The sequence below is a fragment of the Rosa chinensis genome, chromosome 4 (assembly GCF_002994745.2).
Source record: "Rosa chinensis cultivar Old Blush chromosome 4, RchiOBHm-V2, whole genome shotgun sequence".
In the NCBI taxonomy this organism is placed as follows: domain Eukaryota; kingdom Viridiplantae; phylum Streptophyta; class Magnoliopsida; order Rosales; family Rosaceae; genus Rosa; species Rosa chinensis.
Genome location: NC_037091.1, coordinates 37,972,848 through 37,992,116, shown reverse-complemented (window position 1 = coordinate 37,992,116; position 19,269 = coordinate 37,972,848). Strand labels below are relative to the sequence as shown.

Here is a 19,269-nt window from a genome sequence, read left to right as displayed (position 1 = left end):
AAAAAATATATTAAAAAACTACAATGATGAGATTTGAATATGAGACATTTTTATTTAAAATCTCATGACAATTCCACCAATGTTTTCTTTTATATTGTCAAAATAATGAAACAAAACATTATATCCTTGTTTTGACATAAGTATTTTTTCTAAATATTAAATATATGTTTATTAATAAAAACTAATCTCATAATAATACAACTATAGAATGAAGGAAAGAATAATAGATACTAAATCTTCATTATATTAATAAAGATTAATCTCACAATAATATACTAAAAACAATATATTTTGAGTTTTTTCTTTCTTTCTTTCTTATAGTGGAATATAAAAAATTATTAGAAATCTAATCTTAAAAAGCTAAGATTAAGAAAAACGTTGTAAAACTTAATTTATTTTAATTTTCTAAATAGTTAAATAAAATTAATTTTTATTTGTTCAAATTAAGATTTTAAAATCGTGCTTTATAATGGGTAGGCACGAGCACGACCCGTTATTGACCCGGCACGAGCACGGCCCGACATGATATGGGCTCGGGCCATGGGCCGGGCTGGGCTTAATCTTTAAGTAAATGGGCCGGCACGAGCCCGGCACGATAATAAATGGGCCGGCCCAAGCACAGCACGAAGCACGACTAGGCCCGCTTAAAATGGGCCCGGCCCGGCCCGTTTGCCACCTCTACTTATAGACGCATACTCCTGCTGGCAAATTTATGAAATGCATAATCCTTTGTAACCTACCAATGACAAAGCAAAACCAAATTTGGTGGGTGATGCCATCATGGCTCTTGATCACAACAGGATGGAACACCAGATTTGGTCCAAGCAGCTTTCTTTCTCTGTTCTTCCAACTTTTAATTTAGAGGGATGTATGGTCTAAAATGCAGTTATATCTTCTTAGTTTCTTAACTATTGAGTATTTTATTGGCTTAATTTAGTCTAATTACATCATATCCCTGATTTAATAGGTTTGCTACTTGGATGATGGAATTGGACAATTAACGGCCCAAAGGAGTTGCTGTGCTTGGACTTAGAGATGGTCAGATGGACAAGTTGACTTTATTGGTTAATTGACTTGCATAATTATCTTGAAGGAGGAGATAAGTGTCTCCACGTGACTTGCTCTCCTTCCTTTGTTTTATTCATTGGAAGACACCTTTCCTTTGCCTTGCTGCAGCCTAGGGGTCATCATAGGCCGGGCTGGGGCCGGCCCTACCCTAAATTTTAGGGCTTAGGGTTGGGTCGGGCCTGGCCTAGTCAAAGTCAACAAAATTTAGGGCCGAGACTTAAATATCCTAACCCTTACCCGCCCGAAAGGCCCGAGTCACTAGGGCCGAAAGAGCCGGCCTTCCGAATAGGGCCGAAATGGGCCTAAAAGGGCCTTAATTTGTTTAACAAAAAGAAATATTTTATTTTTATTTTTTTTTATCTCAAAATGTAGCTCAATAGTTATATAGGTAATACAAAACTCATTGTTTTTTGTTGATCATATGTAATATAAATATAAATATATATATATATATATATATATATATTGGAATTAACTTATAAGTTATAACATTTATAAATATTAGTTAAGAACTTAAGATGGGTTATATTCAATTAACTATCTCTCTAAATCTCCCAAAATTAATTGTTATTTAACAATGGATACAAAAATTAAAGAAAATAAAGCTTAGGAAATTAATTACAAAAAAGAGATAAGTTGTATGTTATAAACTAAAGAGAAACATATTTAAAAAATAGAAAAAATAGAAAATTATTAGGGCTTAATTGGGCGGGCTTAAAGGGCCGGGCCGGGCCGTAGGGTAGGGTCGGGCTTTATTTGCATGACCCTTACCCTACCCTATTTGAGAAAGGGTAGGGCCGGCCCGCCCTAATGCAAGGGCCGGGTAGGGCTTTGGCCTTACGGGCCTAGGGCGGGCTTAGGGCCGAAGGGCTAAATGATGAGGCCTACCGCAGCCCAAGCTCTCCAAATACCCAGAATCAATAACCTTTAATTAAGGGAGAGTGAAGGAAACCAAATAAGTATGAAGAGCTCAATCTCCGTGAAATCAGAGAATCAAGATGGACATCATTCACTCCTTAGAACTCGAAGACTCAAACAAATCTCCAAACAAAGTTTCAGACTCAGGCATTTTAGCAAATCTACCTAATTGATCTCTATAACGCATAAGAATGAAAACAAACTAAACTAACTAACACTAACAAAATTAAAAATAAAATGGAACGAATGTACCAAATGTAGAAGTATTCTGCGTGCTTCGTCAAACGCTCCCCGGCGACCGCCACCAAAAATAGCTTGCTAATCCCAAGTGCAGGAGTTGCGTAGTAGTATAGACTCAGAAGTACGAGTGTCGTTTCCGTTGAGAGCAGTGAGAAAAACACAGAATGATGAATAAACTGAAAAGAAAACAATTTAAATGAGTTTAGTTGAAGAGAAAATTCAATAATGACATAACCCAAGGTTTCGGGGTTCCACCTTAAATCACCTATGCAATGTTATCAATTCGATTCTTTTCCTTAAACTTATTCAAGAGAACTGACACTAAAGATGAATCCAATTTGAGGTAGTTCAAACACACAAAACCCAATCAATTTCTCTAGGAATAGTTCGAGTATAACCTGTACCTAACGGCAACAACCAATCAGGACACAATTCCAAAGAAATTATCTATCAATTTGCAACTCTACTTAATCTCAAAAGCATGGATATTTTTACTACACAAAAGGAAAAACATGGCTGATCCTATGAAATAGATTATCAAATACCCATCAATCAATCAAAAAGTAAAAGCAGAAATTAAAAGTGAACATCCAAAAATTGAATTTGCATTGAAGTTCTTGTCGAATCGAACTAATAAAAACTACATAGGAAATCCAAAGTTTCTCCCCTAGCCTTAGCTAGGAGATTAGTTCTCCATAAGAAAAATGAAAGCAACAAAATGATTCATGAGTTTGGAAGAGTACAACGCAGAAGATGAACTGTGGTTCAAGAGAAAAGAGAGAGAAGAGAAATCTGCTCCAACCTCCCTTTATAAACCTTCCCTTTTGCCCAAGAAAATCTGAAGAAGAATCCAATCCCCAAAATACTAGGAGCCATTTGATGAAGTATACTAGGAGCCTAGAGAAATTTATGAAATGTATAATCCTCTGTACAACCTACCAATGACAAAGCAAAACCAAATTTGGTGGGTGATGCCATTATGGCTCTTGATCACAACAGGATGGAACACCAGATTTGGTCCAAGCAGCTTTCTTTCTCTGTGCTTCCAACTTTCAATTTAGAGCAGTTTGGTCTAAGCTCCCATCGTGGCTTCTTTTTGGAATCCATTCTGCTTTGGATAAATAAATAAAAATTCAAACTAAAAAAAAAAAAAGACTAAATAATTGAGAAAACATTTGATATTTATTAACATTTTGGATAAAATTTGTACATAGAATCAATTGAAAATATGTATGCGTGGCCTAGTGCCGGGCATCACTTAGAACCGGCCCAGAGGTTGTTCTTGCCATGCCATAGCCTCGCTGGCAAGACCAATGAACTCACTAATGGCTGGACTTTCATTTGGATTCAAGGTCAGGGCCGAATATCTGAGGATGCGCCCTCACGCGCTCGCCAGACGTGGATTGGAGTGCTAACATCTGGACATTGATCTCCTACACACACTGCCCACAAACTAGTTGAACAATTCGTGCCAAGAGTTCCACATCGAAGGTAAGGAAGGGTGCGGGGTGCCAACTCTCAGCAAACTATATATATGAAACTAGTCCTCATTTATAAGGGTAATCAACTCTTTACATTACTTAGCTATTACTTTGCCCAGTTCGACATCCACTGATTTAAGCATCGAAGGAGCAAAGGCCGGACAACTCCGGTCTCCCTCTTGACGCCCGTTGCTACTCTCTGACGATTCTCAGCAAATAGCATCTCACAGTGGGTAATCCATTCGGACAGACCGCTAGTCAAACACTTTACATTCCTCGAGTTAGTCCTAGCGGATTGGAACTTCAACAACATAAAAGTAAAAAGAGAAAAAAGGTTTTTGGTCTACTTTGAGAGTTTTGTTCTCCTCCGTAGCGGTTATGAGCTTTTCCTGGTCATCGGGACTAGAAGGTTGATTCGGAGGGTCCCTTCATATCAATGATTTCTTCAGTTAAAAAAAATTGAAAACTAAACAAAATATTAAAATGACGTTACATTTAATTTAGGGAAAAATGCATCAACAGTGTCCGGACACTGTGAGGACTGTCAAAATGATACATGAACTTACAAAGTTATCAATGTGATACCTGGACTCATATTTTCGTATCAACGTAGTACCTACAACCAAATTCCGTCACGGATCGGTTAAATTTTGCACGTGCAACGCACGTGAAGCCAAAAATGAGGGCAAAAAGACCGATTTACCCTCAAAAGTTTTTTCTTTCTTTCTTTCTTCTTTTTTATTTAGTTCTTTCTTTCTTCTTTTTTATTTCTTTCTTTCTTCTTCGGAGTTCTTCCCCGACGGCGCGAGTGCGCCTTATTGTTGGACTGGTGTTGTACTTGGGTTCTATGTGCTAGGTTCAGTGTTCAATTCATGGTGTTGAGGGCTCCAATGGCGGCTTGGAGAGGTTGTTTCGTTGTGGGAGATGAAGGTACGTAAGTGGGTCGAAGGGCTGAGAGGAGTATGGGATCAGATCGGATCGCCATGGCTGCCGGAATGGTTGTTTCGTTGTGGGAGATGAAGGTAAGTGAGTCGAAGGGCTGAGAGGAGTATGGGATCAGATCGGATCGCCATGGCTGCCGGAGTGGGATCTGGTTGCCAGTTCGATCAGGTTTGGAGACGGTAACACACCGGGGGTGACGTTTGGTGGGGGTGGCTCTAGATTGGGTTCGGTGAGCGTTCGATTACGGCGGCGGCGGCTTGCAGTGACGGCGGCAGCATTGCCAATGGTCTGGACAGGTTGCTGTTTCAATCTTCCATGGCCGCTGCTGTTTGGTTTGGCTACTGTTTCAATCTGGTATGCGAATTGTTGGAGAGAGACGCTCCAGATCGGGTTGGGTGGGCGGTGTTGGTGGTGGTGCACTGGCAGTGGCTGTTCAAGGGAGGTGGCGACCTGTGGAGGCGGCAGCAACGATAACAAAGAATGGAGGTGTTGAAGAGGTCATCGATCTCGCGGCGGAAGTTGATAAAGCAACGGGTCTCCTCCTGGATCCAATGCTCGACCGCTTCTTCGGGGGGCGGACCTCGTGGTCCTCGCCGCAGCTGCTGGTATTGCCACCAATTGAGGCAGACTGCCACCAATCAAGAACATGAACAATTGAGAATATGAACATGAAGAAATGTTAGGTTCATACTTATTGGATTGGGATTTTGATCATGAAAAAATTTTGCTTTTTTGCTGGGTTTGAGAAGATGAACATGAAAAAATGTAATCCTCCTTTATTACATTGATGGTTGCGGTGGTGTTGGCGAGGAGAGAAGGAGAGAGAGAGAGAAGAAATAAGAAATTTCTTCTGTTTTGTTTTTTTTTTAATAAAAATGTGTAAAAAGACAATTTTACCCTTAAATTTAACGGATCCGTGACGGAATTTGGTCGTAGGTACTACGTTGATACGAAAATATGAGTCCAGATATCACATTGATAATTTTGTAAGTTCAATTATCATTTTGACAGTCCTCACAGTGTCCGGACACTGTTGGTGCATTTTTCCCTTTAATTTAGTATCCACATCTTTTAAAAATCAGAAAGAAAAAAATATATTGAAGATTTATCGACCTTCATTTCTCATATCTTGAGGCTCTTCAACCTTAAATTATGTTATGTCGCAATCACCTATAGAGATGTGTAGTCAACTACCTTATTTTTTATTTTTTGGATATATGGGGACCCAAAGTCAACTACCTTATTCTGCATACAAATGCGGAACCCATCTCAATAAGGTGTGCAAACTCGTAGATGTTTCTCAGTTCCCAAATATTTAGCCATACCATGCAAGATGGAAGCAAAGCGAATTTGTATATCTGGGTTGTGAACAACAACCATGAGAGATCAATGGATGAATGCAACTACTATACTTTTCCTCTATCTTACATTTCTTGTAAATAAGAGTTCTATGTTACAAATCAAAACTGTGGTGGAGTTGCAAAGACCACATCTAGTTTCTCTTAAATTCTCAATTAGAAAGAGATTGGCAGCTCCTAAGCGAATCAAAAACAAAAATCGCACAACCTATATATCCCCCTTCCTACGCAACCTTCACTTGTCGCGCTTATGAAAACTTCATTTTGAATGAATTAGTGGTGTACTGCTGTGTGGGGAAAACCTCCCTTCAAATCCAAATAGCCCTCTCCTGGTCCCAGAGCATTTGCCTGGTGTGACGGATACCTTAGCAATTTAAGACGGTTTGAGAACAAGGCCATCCGTCATACTCCCTGTGCAACCGCCAATCAAAGGCGAATGCAGGTAGACAGATCAAAACATCCATGACCAAGCACCAGATGCCATTCTAGCGGATAGCTGACAACGGATTTAGGAGGTGAAGCATGCCCATTAGAAACCAATCAATATGGAATGACATACGGCAAAGCACAAACATCAGCTGACTCTATCCGCAGAGCTTCTGACCACACTTCTGCCGTCTCCTCATCTGGTGAAGATTCCATCTTAGGCTTCTTTGATTTGGTATCACTGCCACTGCAACCAAACAACCAGTCTTGATCGTCATCAGACAATTTGTCCATTTTTGGAACCATATAAACCTCACTTAGATATCTGGAATCTGGATGGGGCGGTCTCATAGATGCTTCAGCAAATGGATCAGCTTGTGCAGCTATAGAAGTAGGCTTTGCAGGGGAGACAGATGACGATCTAGCTTCAATAATGCCATTCTTCTTACGTTCCTTGCTCTCCACTTTAACACTATTGGCTCCTCCCTGCTTATCTGAAACATATGGGATGGACGTTTGGCAAGGCTCCAGTGTCCTTCCATTTTCAGTCAATGGATGAGAGGAAGAGGAGGGTCTCAGCAATTTATTGGGCCTAATTTCATTGGCTGTAAGATCAGAAAAGGAAGCATCATTAGTCAGCTAGAAGAAACTTACCAAAATTTCAATCTGCTTCACTTAATTGAGTCAAGAGCACGGCCAATTGACTGATACCAAGTGAAAAATAATGCCATTCGGGATCATAAGGAAACAATGGATAACAGGATCTGATTCAAAAAACTACAACCTTCCTCAGTTGTAGGGGAAAATAGCCAAGTTGTGTAAGACAACTATATAGCATTGATTGGGCTGCAATGACGGTACATCATGAAAAAACACTCACCATGCAAAACTCCATTTGTCGTCAAGTCCTTTCGTTTCTTAAGGTTCGCCTCAGCATCAGCAGATTTGTAGTTGTCCTTCGGAAGTTGGGAGGGTTTTCTGTACTGGGAATCAATACAAACCTCTTTATTGGTCTCTTTAGATTTGTCTGGTTCTGCATGCTTAGAACCATTTTTCTCATTTGCTTTGTCTTCCTTTTTCTTCTCTTTATCTGGCTCTGCAGTCTTTGACGCATTCTTCTTCTTTGCTTTCTCCTCCTTCTTCTTCTCTTTATCTCTATCCTTATCTCTCCCCTGGGTTTTCTTCTCTCTATCTTTATCCTTGCGCTTTTCCCCCCGTTTATCATCACCTTCCTTCTCTTTGGTCTTTTCTTTTCCATCAGTCTTTCTTTCAACATTGCTCTCCAGTGGTTTCGGAAATCCTTTAACTTTGGGTTGAACCATTCCGCCAGGGTTCTGCACCATTGCACTTCCACTAACCCGTGTTGCAACTCTGACTTCTTGCACATCAGGCTTTCGGATATCAGCTCTCTTGTCCTTGCTAGTTTCCTTAACTTCAGCCAACATGCCAGTTCCCTTGGCCACCAATCTGACCATCCCCTCATCTTTTTTGCGGTCTGAACCACTAATCTTCTCAACCAACTGGTTCCCAATTCCTCTGGCCTCATCCTTAGTCTTCCTAGCCACCTCCACCGATACAGAGTTCCTGTTCTCCGCAGGCAGGTGACTGTTCTGACCAAGCTTTTCTGGCTGGTAACCTCCAACTTGGCTAGCATCTCTCTTGTCTCTGTCATCTTTATGAATGAGTTTCTCTGCAACATGATTCTCAGTTTTACCTGGAATTCTAGTTCCATCTGAAGTACCAAGTTTATCTTTAACTTTGTCTGTGTCTTTCTCCTTGTCCTTCTTTTTGTCTCTGTTCTTTTCCTTCTTGTCTTTCTTTTCCCGATGTTTTCCATCACTTCTATCTTTCTCACTTTTCTCTTTTTCTCTTTTTTCTTTGTCCTTCTTATCCTTTTTATGCTTCTTTTCTCTCTGCTTCTCCTGTAAATTATAAAGACGTATAGAAGAATAATCGTAAGGATACATAAGAAATGAAAGGGCAAATACTTGGAGAATTAATTCAAGGTTCAGACGTTTCACAAATAGATAAAAACTAAGAGCTTCCTCAGACAAAAGGCCAATATAAAAGAACTATAACTAATTGAAGATCAGAGTGAATTCCCTTTGCCAAGACAATATAACCCTAGTGATGACTCCGGAGTATTTAGGAAGTCAAAATTACTAATCCACATTCTACAAGTACTGCTATACCAAGTAATCATTTGTATGCCTTTTCATAAATCCTTCCCCAAAAAAAAGGGGGACAAAAGGTTGCATCTTTCACAAGAACAGAAAAGTAATCAACTCCAGTGTTACAGCCATTAAGTAGTGTAAATAACAGATTTACTGACATGTACAATAAAGTGTCATTCTAGTCCCCGAAAGCAAAATATTCTACTAGCACACCCTTAAAAGGATACTTGAATTCATGATATTCATACATAATGCATTTACAGAGGAAGTCGTAGGACTTGATTAGCAAAAAGACTATCAAGACAGACCTCGAGACACAGTGCAAAATACTAAAAGACGACACTGCTAACCTTCAATATTTCCCTCTCCAAATCAAAGTGCATCTTTAAGAGAAGTAAAATCTAGTTGCATAAGATGTAGAATTGAGACATAAGAAGGCATGCACCCCAAAACAAAGTTCAAAACAAGCAAATAAATCAAATATGATAATAATAAAACCAATTAAGAGGACTATAAAATTTCAAAAACAATATGATCATCGCCAAACCATCATCAGCAAGGTATGAGTTCAAGACAATGGAGAAGTATCTCGTAATGCAGTCAAACCCAAAATAAAGTTAAGATAAGCAAATCGGGAAAACAAAAAAAAATCTTAACAGTTCAAACAATCCTCAATAGCACAAAAGGATCATCACAAAGCCATCATCAGTAAATAGGAAGACACATGGGCCAAAGGAACCCAAATGCATGAAGAGAAAACTTCTATATGTCCTATCCAAAGTGCACAACAAAAAAGAACCTACGGTTTTTAATCCAAGAGACCAGACAGAAGTGCGGTAAACAGTTATTTCCTCCACTCTTGTAATATCCCATTATAAATAACAAGAAATCCAAATGCACAAAACTAAGGCATACGCTTTAAAATAAGTGCATCTAATTATCTTTACCTTATTTAGATAACAAAAACATAAAAGAAGAACAAGGTACAGTCGAAAGCCAAGGTAGCATGCAAAGTGGACCCAAAATATATTTTCATTTTTCATAGGAAACAAATTCATTAATAAAAAGATTCTACATAAAAGAACATTGGAATCCACAGAATGAAGAAAAAACAAAGGAAGCCAAACAACCAACAAGAAAATAAAAAATCCTAGACAACAGCAGCTCTCCAATTTGTAGAAATTGCTCATGAAACTGAAGCTCATGAAAGGGCTAAAACGTGAAGCTCATGAAAAGGCTAAAAAGTGAAACCTCTCCCACACGTTACCCAGGTCCTCCCCCCTCCCATCCTAAAAACTCTTCTGTTTCTTTCCATCCAAATCACCCAAAAATGGCCAACATATCTTCCCAACACCCATCCCTTCTTCCCCCATAAAAAAAATTGTGCCTTCCACTCACATGATCCCAAAACAGTCTTTACCAGAGGTCCAAAGTAATTGGACAGTGTAAAAACATCTCAGCTTCGGCTTAGCACATCTCAAGCCAATGAGGAGACAGAGATAACGTCTTCTCCTCTGAACCATATCACATGTATTGATCTTCCCATGACCAATAATCCATGCTAACACTCATACCTTAGAAGGTGCTTTGGCCTTCCAAATTGCAGTAGAGGGAGTAAAATGAGAAGAGGAGAGGGTTGTCCATCAACCGCTAGAGTACAGGAACAGCTCCCTAAAGATTCCAGCACCCATCTTCTCCTATCTAGCCTAGATGAGGCCAGCACCACAGTACCTAATTTATCTAGTACAGACATAAGAACCTCAACTTCTTGATCATTCATGTTCCTCCAGAACCCAAAATCCCAAGCTAAAGGAAAATAAGACGAATTAACACTCATTCTGGCAATATAAAATGTTTGGATTTGAGAAAAGTGAACCTTGCACAGAGAACTTAACTGATAGACAATTCTACATACATATCATGGAGCAAAACATTTGAGATGTTTGATGCCAGAGCTTTTCACAATTTTTGAGATCAAGGTATTAAGAATCACAAAGTATGTACAACGAAATAAAAGACACAAATTACAAATAGAACAGAGACAATTTAGAACATTCAAAACTTGGGTTTCAAAGTAAATTTTGGGCATAAAAAGCAATGGCACCAGCAAAGGCAGAGCAAGCAAAATGTTATTCAGATACCCTCCTAATGTCAGAAGTTTTAAAAGGCTTAGTTGACATGATAAGTGCAGGGAACGATTCAGGAAGAACAACAAGAACAGGCAGCAATTCAGAAAAATTATATAGAAAAAAAAAATCTCAAATGTTTTACACACTGCCTGCTATGATCATAGTTTCCAATAGGACACGTCTACTCTGAACTTCTGTTACCAACCATTTTCCCCTTATCTGCCAAAGCTTTAGTAGTTTATGCAAACATTGGTCAGCAGAATATGTTTACCAATTAATTATTGCCGCCATTGGTTTATGCCAAAACTAATAGAATAAGTGTGGCCAATACTGTATTATCAATAACACACACATCCAGCCCTTTCCTTATTTCCATACTTTTGGAATTTGAGCTTCCCATGGCTAACACCACATATCCATATCAAAACATGCACATGAAATCCTATACGACACTTAAGAGCCTTTGTGAAAACCATTCAACTAACACCTCTCTTCTTCTTTTTTAATTTTATTCTCTTTAGTTAATTCTGGTAAAAAAGAGGCCAGAAAACCATCGCCATTGGCGAAAAATAGATTATAATATTATGTTGTAAAGTGAGGTGCAGGTATGGTTGTCAAGAAGTTCACTGGAATTAGACCCCTACAACCAGCTACTTAACAGCATACATTCTAAACTGTGCAATTATAGCCTGAGTTAAATTATTGCACGGTAGCTAAGCTGAGAGAGAGAAAGAGATCACCGCCTTCCAATATAACCCGAAAAACCAAGGAAAAACGATCAAAACCCTCCACTTCTACCCCCTAAATTTCAAAAGAACCTTTTAATTTGGGCCATCCACACTACTGCCAGCATACCTGCCAAACAGTGCAAGGCTTTTCGCTCATCTTCCCCCTCCAAAACAAAATGCTTCTCAACAAACAATTGCAAAACTCAGATATTGCCCACATCACAATGGATTTCAATAACAGCATTAACAGGGAAATAAAGGAGCAGATGAGTATATAATTTCAGCTTCCTTTTACCAAATGGTGCACCAGTTGACTCACATTAAACTTCCTGTTTTAAACAATGCTGAAGTATATGCTCTACCATAAGCAATACTCCAGCCAAGGACATGTACCTTACAAGGAACTTAAGCATCCCAAATCATGTGAAAAGGGATGAAAATGGGGACCAGACAACTATGCTGTGAATTTATTTGACTGACATAATTAGTATCAATCTAAAACTAAGTGACACCTAATACATTATGTAGTAAGAAGTCGCTTGCACACTATAACCAATCTGATGGTCACGAATTAAAAAACAAAAATGTCTAGGTATTGATCCAGTTTACAGAGCACCCTTAACTATCAGGACCGGTCAACATGAAAGATATAGAAAATCAACGTAATGTTCGTTTATTACTGGAACTCCATGGTATCCGATTAGCACCCCACTTTCACATTCCAACAAACTGACAAGTAGGTCTTAATTCTGATCATTTCTCACTTCAGCACAGGTAACAAAAGCATCCAAAATACATGTACTCGAGTAGAAATGACATATTCAGCAGTTTGCCCAACCTTCCATAGTTTTCCCTGGAAACTAAATTATTACCTAAAACCTTTATCCTGGAATTTCAAAATTTAGCTACTCCTAAACTACAGCACCGAGCAAACAATCTTCAGACAGAACACCAAGTTCAAACAATCTTACAGCACCGAGCAAATTTCAGCTACTTTGCATCTTTAATTGAACGAGTCACTAAGGATTCACTAAGTTCAAGCAAAACTTTTACACAAGTGTCCCATGTAAATGAATGAGCCATTATACGGTGCAGACTGCAATTATGTTCATATGCGTGCCCCTAATGAATGATTATTTCTTTTCCCTTTTTTCTTTTTTAATTACTAAAGTTATCCGTAACGAATGCTATACCAATTAGGAGATATAAATGCATACAAGGAAAGCAGATTAACCTTTTTTAGCACGTCCACATCATCTGTCCTAGCTTTTTTCTCATATCCTGGTGGTGGAAATGGAAAGCAGCGCGACATTGCACAAACTCACACAATACAAGAAACCAGTGCCTTCCCGAGAAGAAAGTTCCAGAATTATGTTCGTGTAGCACTGTTCCAGAGAGGGAACGAACCAGCAACTATGCTCCTGTCCATGCACCATGCCCCCACATTCATACCCAGATCAGAATACCTCCATAAGCCTCTTTCACCAATCCAATACACACTGAATCCAAGCCTTGGATCCTTTTCAAGTTGGGTAAAAGCAGATACTATCAAAATCAACCAAGGCTCATCAAAAGAATCAACTCAACCAAAAAACTGCAAAGCTACTACACTGAACTAAAAACCAACAAAAACCTCGATAAAATTAACAGGTCCAACAAAACCTCTTCGGGCCAAGAATCTTGCTCAAACTAAGTTAACCCGAACAACTTGTTGAGAAACAAAAGCTGTCCCCACTTGAATCTAATCCTCGGTGTAAGCAGAACCCAAGACCAAATTCATCCCCAGCTGAAGATCAAGCTGGTCTTAAACAGCAAAAACCCAGAAATCCTTGTCCTCTGGAATACGGATTCGGCAAGTCTGTGATCACTCATGTAATATGCAATCTTGTTCCATGCTCAGAAAAAGAATGGTTCCCATAACTCTTAGGCAATCTGAGAGTTCATATGCTCAACCCAACAGCGCCAAATCCACAATTCCATTTCCGGGAAAGATCGAGCTCATGCGGCCAAGCAATCACTAGGTCCCCCAAATCTGAAGTCTGATCAAACCCTAATTAGTCCACAGCAGCAGAATTGAAGGAGTCCCCAGTTACGATCCAACGAAACCCTAACAATCCAGCAAACACAAAACATGCTGAGCATAGTTACCAACTATCAAAACCCTAATCCCAACTCCTCTAAACACACAAAAGCAAAGGCGAAAAAAAAAAATCAAAATTCGAAAAAGGAAAAAAAAAAATTAATCTTTTTATGGGTGGCGTTTTCCGAGGCAATTCTATGATGGGTGTTGATCAAAAGCCAAAATTGGTGAAATCCAAATTGTGGGCATTCGAGAAATTTGAATTACCTTGTCCACTACAAAGTGGGCAATGTAGGGATGACAAAGGAGATCTCTCTATCTCTCTCTGTCTCTCTCTCTTTCTCTGTGATAAGAGAGAACAAGAATGAATGGGGGGGAGGGATAGATTGATAGATAGATAGATAGAATAGATAAAGCAGATTCTGGATTCTTCTTTGTCTGCTGTAGAGCCTCTTCCTCCTACTGCAATTCTATGATTGCTCCGAGTCTGTTCGAGGCTCTTTCTCTCTCTCTCTCTCAGGGGGTGTTTTCTTCGTGTCTTCTGTTCTAGTAGGCTTTTATGCTATTTTTTGTGTTCGGAACTTACACGCGACAGAATTGAGAGATGCAAAGAAAGAAAGAAAAGAAGCGAAGGTTCAAAGCCCATATAGATTATTTGTGAGGGCACTAGATAGCCAAAGCCTCCACCAAAATCAACCCCCACGCTCAGTGCATCGAGATTGTGCTCCAATTTCTCTTTTTGGATATAATTTTGCTCCCACATATATGGTTATATATCTATTATAATAAATTACATCCAATCAAAGCATGTTTACTTAATTGAAACAAGAGAAGAAACAAGGGTGCGAAAAGAAATTATCTTCGTTAAACTCTTTGGGAAACATGGTAACTAAAATAATAACTTATTCTGATCAGTACGTTTATTAATTCTCCTGAATCGGAATCAAAACTAATTTAATTACTTATTACTCATGCACAGATAAGTAAGCAATACAAGGCTACTGTAAATATATAGGAATTATTCATTTCTACTAGAAGTGATTTTCATTATATACACTATGAGGAATCAACTTACTTTCGGTTAAACTGAATTAAGTTACTAAATCGGACATGAGATCTATTTGTATTCCAATTATATGGGTGTTAACTAACGTTACAGAAGTTACGAGTTAAAATCTTTTCTTTCATTTTCATACATCATAAAGTGCTTGTTTATCCAACTAGAGAATATTAGACACTAATTAACTTTAAGAATAGAGATATATCTGTATGGGTCCGGATCATGGGACATATTACTTTGTATATAAAGCATGTTAATGAATTTAGATATAAATATCAAACCACCATGAAAACTATGATAATAAAATAACGTCCACCAAAACTAACTCTCTCTCTCTCTCTCTCTCTCTCTCTCTCTCTCTCTCTCTCTCTCTCTCTCTCTCTCTCTCTCTCTCTCTCTGCTACAGTAAGGTTTCACAAGCACCTTTTCGAAGGTGCCTATAAGATTTTCAGTGATGTACCGAGCTCCTTCCTCAGATCTTTGGTGATTCTGGCCACAGAGGGCTTGACTCTCTATTCTCCTAGTGTTTTTTCTTATCAAGGGTTGTATTTCTCGACTGTTTGAGGTTGTTTCAAGATTCGTCTTTGATTATTTTATGTTTTTTTTTTTTTTTGTGATGGGTTTCATCGTTTTGTTTCATACTAGTGCATCTATTCTTTAGTTGGTGTTAGAAGAGATGGCGATGGAAGTTGTTGAATATAGGTGAATTGTTCAATTGGCGTTCTTTTTTTTTTTAGCTAAAATCATTTTACGTCCATGAACTTTACACTTAAAATCAGTTGTGTCTCCAAACTTCTAGTTTGATTGCATGTGCCCTTATACTCTCTAATTTGATCAATTATGACTAATTCTTCACTAATCTATCAATTTATTTATATATTGTTGTCCACTCAAACTAGTTTTTAGCCTTTAATAAACACACTATTTACATGATCAAGACTAAAAATTGACCCTAAGTGGGCATGCATTGTCACTAATTTATGAAGAAATTAAGGAATTAGTTTACTAATGATTATGATTGATCATATTAGAGAATATAAGGGCATATGTGATTAAATTAAAAGTTCGGAGGCACAGACGATTTTAGACATAAAGTTTAAGGTGGTAAAATGAATCTTTTTATTTATTTAATTTTTTTTTTTTATAGTTTTGTGGCTTTGGTGGTCTGTCCCTTGGGTTGGGTCATGATGGTTTTGGCTATGGATGATATTTTGGTGTGGTGGAGGTTTGTGTGCTTCGAGGCTGGAACACCACTTTGAGGGCTATTTAGACTAAACAAGCCTAGGAAAAAAATCTAGACATGGTGTTTTTATGACAAATTTGATGACATTGGGAGTTTTGACTCCAGCACCGTTAGACAGTTAGACAGTGAAGAAGGTTTGAAGGTTGGTAACAGCGTTGGTGTGAGGCACATGTTTTCGGCATTATGTTCTTACCCTTGGAGTATCCTTTGGGAGTTTGGGATAATGCTACCAGCATCAATTATTATCCTACGAGGAAATTATAACTTTGGGCTCAAATTATTAGCATTAGTCTTTGCCTTTGTGGAAACAAAGAAGGTGATCCAACTAAGGAAGGAAAAAAAAAAAGTCTTATGGACCTAAAAACCCGGAGCTTGTTTGAATGAAATGACAACAATTTGCTAAAGGTGTAACTTCATTAATTTTTTTTTTTTTGGTATAATTCTTTTATACATGACTTTTCTATACTCGACCTTACTTTTTAAAAAAATAGCTAAAATTGTGAATCTTTTTGTTTTGATTGGGAGAGATGACTTATGACGTGTAATTTTGTTCTACAATATAGTATTGTTTTTCTGATTAAGAGTAAAAAGATCATGAAATAGAAAAAAAGAAATGACTTGATCATTTTGGATTGTCATTATAACTTTGATTGGATTTTAGTTCTCCAATAGTGCTTTCTTTACATAAACAGAAAAACAAAAAATAAAAGATAAAATACATAATATCTAAAAATAGATTAAAAAAATAACTACACTAAATACTATTTTGCTGAAGGTATCGATTAAATATTGCGAATGGTCTGATCACCATATAAGTTAGTCTAAAAATGTGACGAGGAAAAAAAAACACAAAAAACGCTTTTGTAACATGAAATATTCAATTTTTGTTTTTTAGTTTTAAATTATAGAAAAAGAAAGAAGGAAGGATGGTGGGCACAGCACGCGCTATGAAAAGGGCGGTGGGTGGGCCGCGAGGAGTTTTAATCCGAGGAGATAATAGGCCAGACTTATTACACGAGCACATGCGAGAGTTGGTTCTCCTCACCACTCTCTCTCTGCCCTCCTGCTGTGCTACCAGGTGGCACCGCCCCAACCTATCACACTCTCTATCTGTCCACACACGTGTCACTTCATCACTCCCTCAAATAGTCAAATTCTCGATTTCATTTTCCACCTTTGTCTAAATGAACCCACACCATTTTGCTTACGAAGTGATTTCTCCTCTCTTGCTCAAGGACTTGTTACTGTCCTTAATTATTTTGGTAACTGGGTTTTGGTTTTTAAGGGATACTACCCACCTAGGAGGAAACTGGGTCCTAAAATTATGAGCAAGATAGTTGGTGAAAGAAGAAATTGGAATGGTTATTATGGTTTTGGCTTGATGTGTATGAAGAAAAACGATATCGATGATATGGACTATGGAGTCGTTAAGGCCAAATGAGGAATGGAGTTGTCAGTTGTATTCACTATTCAGAGGATTGAGGAGAAAATAGGTTTCCAAGCGTTTTGGCTTTATGTGTATGAAGAACAAGGCCGCCCCTGAGATTTTCGGGGCTCTTGGCGAACCAAAAATGTGGGGCTCTTCTCCACCCCTCTCCATGCAAAGCGTTTGATTTTTATGAATTATCTTATGCATCTCTCTTTTACTTTAACCTTAACTAGGCGATGAGATAGGAGTCCGTCTTCCTTCTTTACTCTTCTCCACCCCTCTCTACGCAAAGCGTTTGATTTTTTTCAATACGGGAAAAACTTGTGCAAAGCATTTGTTGATAACTCTAAATCAAGTTTATGAAAGAAAGTCCCAGAGAGAATGAAAAACAAAATCAATACCAACTCATAAAGGCCCCAATCCAGCTAGCCAAGATTCAATTACACAAACAAAAGTGATCAAAAAGAGAATCACGACTAACCCAGAAAAGCACTAACCCAGCAATCCAAGATTAAGATTTAAAGAAAGCGGTTTGAGGAAAAAAATCATAATGAACCAAAGGCATCAATAAGCTAGATAATAAGAACCCAAAGATTTTCTGTCATTTGTTCATCTTTTCTAGTCAAAAAGAAATTTATAAATTAAAACTGAATCCATCAGTAAACTATGGGTCCTGATTTTAGGCTCTAAGTGAAAATCAAGCAATAGATAGGTGGGAAAATATGGTCGTGGCGGTGAGTGCTTTGGTTGAAGAAATTGCAGAGAAGCACGTACAAAGGAGGGAGAAAGAGGAGTAAAGGCGCATCTCTACTACTATAAAGCCAGGCATGGTCTTTGGTGTCAAAGGCTTCAACAATTTTTTGAAATCCCGAAAATGTCCATACTAGAGACAAAATAGATTGAAAGAAATACCATCTATAAGGGTTAATATGGTAAACTACTAAAAATAAAAGAAAAATAAAATTTAGAAAAATGTTGTAAATGATAATGACTATTGCTTAATGTATGCGATTGACAGACTCGTAATATATGCGATTGACAGACTTGTAATGTATGCGATTGACATACTTATAATGTGTGATTGATTAGTATAGCTATTATGTATTGCCTTTTGTATATATAATGTAACCCTATATAAACCTCATGGTGAGATGAATACAATACAATACAATTTTCCAATTCTCTACAATACGTTATCAGCACGATACTCTAACCCAAGCCCTAGCCAGGAAAAAAAACCCTAACACCCAAAATTTCTTTAACCAAAAACTGCCGCAAGCTCCTAGCCTTTGCTAGCCATACCGTGCGCTGCTCCTGCAGCCCTTGAGCACCCGTGTGCCTCCTATTGCCCCTGCAGCATCATCGCACTCCTGCTGCCCCTGCAGCACAGCAGCACGCTCGTTCTTGTGCAGATCAGCCTGTTTGCATACCCCTAAACGTCTTGATCGGGAACCCAGATCAAAATCATTCCTTCATCAAAGTTGTTCGTTTCTGCCTCTTCTATCTGACTTCCAAATTTCAGCCCTATTGGAGTCGTTTTGAGATCTGTACACTATTCGAAGTGGGAGCTGTTCAGAAGCAAATCTGCTCCGAATTTCAACTAGTAAGTTTTAAAGATTAAAGTCCTGCTTTCTTGTATTTTAAATTCCTTTTATTTTTTGCACAATTTTGGAATATATGAACTGGATTTTAAGTATTTAATAAAGCGGAATTGTGGGGATTCACGCTTAACAAACTAAGAGTGTTCGTATGAACTAAGAGTGTTCCTAATGCTCGTACTAAGAGCGTCCGTAAGCATCAAATTGTGACCATATTAAAACGTTATTGTTTAGTATAATCCAAAAGAGATTGTTTTCTTGGTAGCATAGCTCTGAAATCTTATTATTTTAGTTTTCGTGAAAGTTTAGCTCCGAAACTAATATATATTCTCTTCTTATTTTCAGGATGTCGAATGAACCTAGACTCGACTTTCCCATGCTTGACTCAACAGGCT

General features: G+C 38.2%; 1 protein-coding gene across 2 annotated transcripts; it reads right to left on the bottom strand.

The window, feature by feature from the left end:
• Positions 1 to 6,039: 6,039 nt before the first annotated feature.
• Positions 6,040 to 14,143, bottom strand: LOC112196176 (DNA ligase 1). Of its 2 annotated transcripts, XM_040517463.1 has the most exons (4): positions 13,812 to 14,143; positions 12,699 to 13,571; positions 7,314 to 8,355; positions 6,040 to 7,038 (listed from the first exon to the last, which is right to left on the bottom strand). In XM_040517463.1, the coding sequence occupies exons 2-4, from the start codon at positions 12,774 to 12,776 to the stop codon at positions 6,548 to 6,550; spliced, it is 1,611 nt and encodes a 536-aa protein (XP_040373397.1). In that variant the 5' UTR covers positions 12,777 to 13,571; positions 13,812 to 14,143; the 3' UTR covers positions 6,040 to 6,547. The 2 variants fall into 2 exon arrangements, with proteins under 2 accessions (XP_040373397.1, XP_024192246.1); XM_024336478.2 differs by having other exon boundaries at positions 12,699 to 14,143.
• Positions 14,144 to 19,269: the final 5,126 nt, after the last annotated feature.

What these genes read in the sequence shown, in the direction of transcription:
- LOC112196176 (XM_024336478.2), bottom strand. Translation starts at nt 12,776, where the DNA reads ATGTCGCGCTGCTTTCCATTTCCACCACCAGGATATGAGAAAAAAGCT. An exon ending in ATGTGGACGTGCTAAAAAAG is followed by an intron (nt 8,356 to 12,698) that starts GTTAATCTGCTT and finishes TATAATTTACAG; the next exon opens with GAGAAGCAGAGAGAAAAGAA. An exon ending in GACAAATGGAGTTTTGCATG is followed by an intron (nt 7,039 to 7,313) that starts GTGAGTGTTTTT and finishes CTGATCTTACAG; the next exon opens with CCAATGAAATTAGGCCCAAT.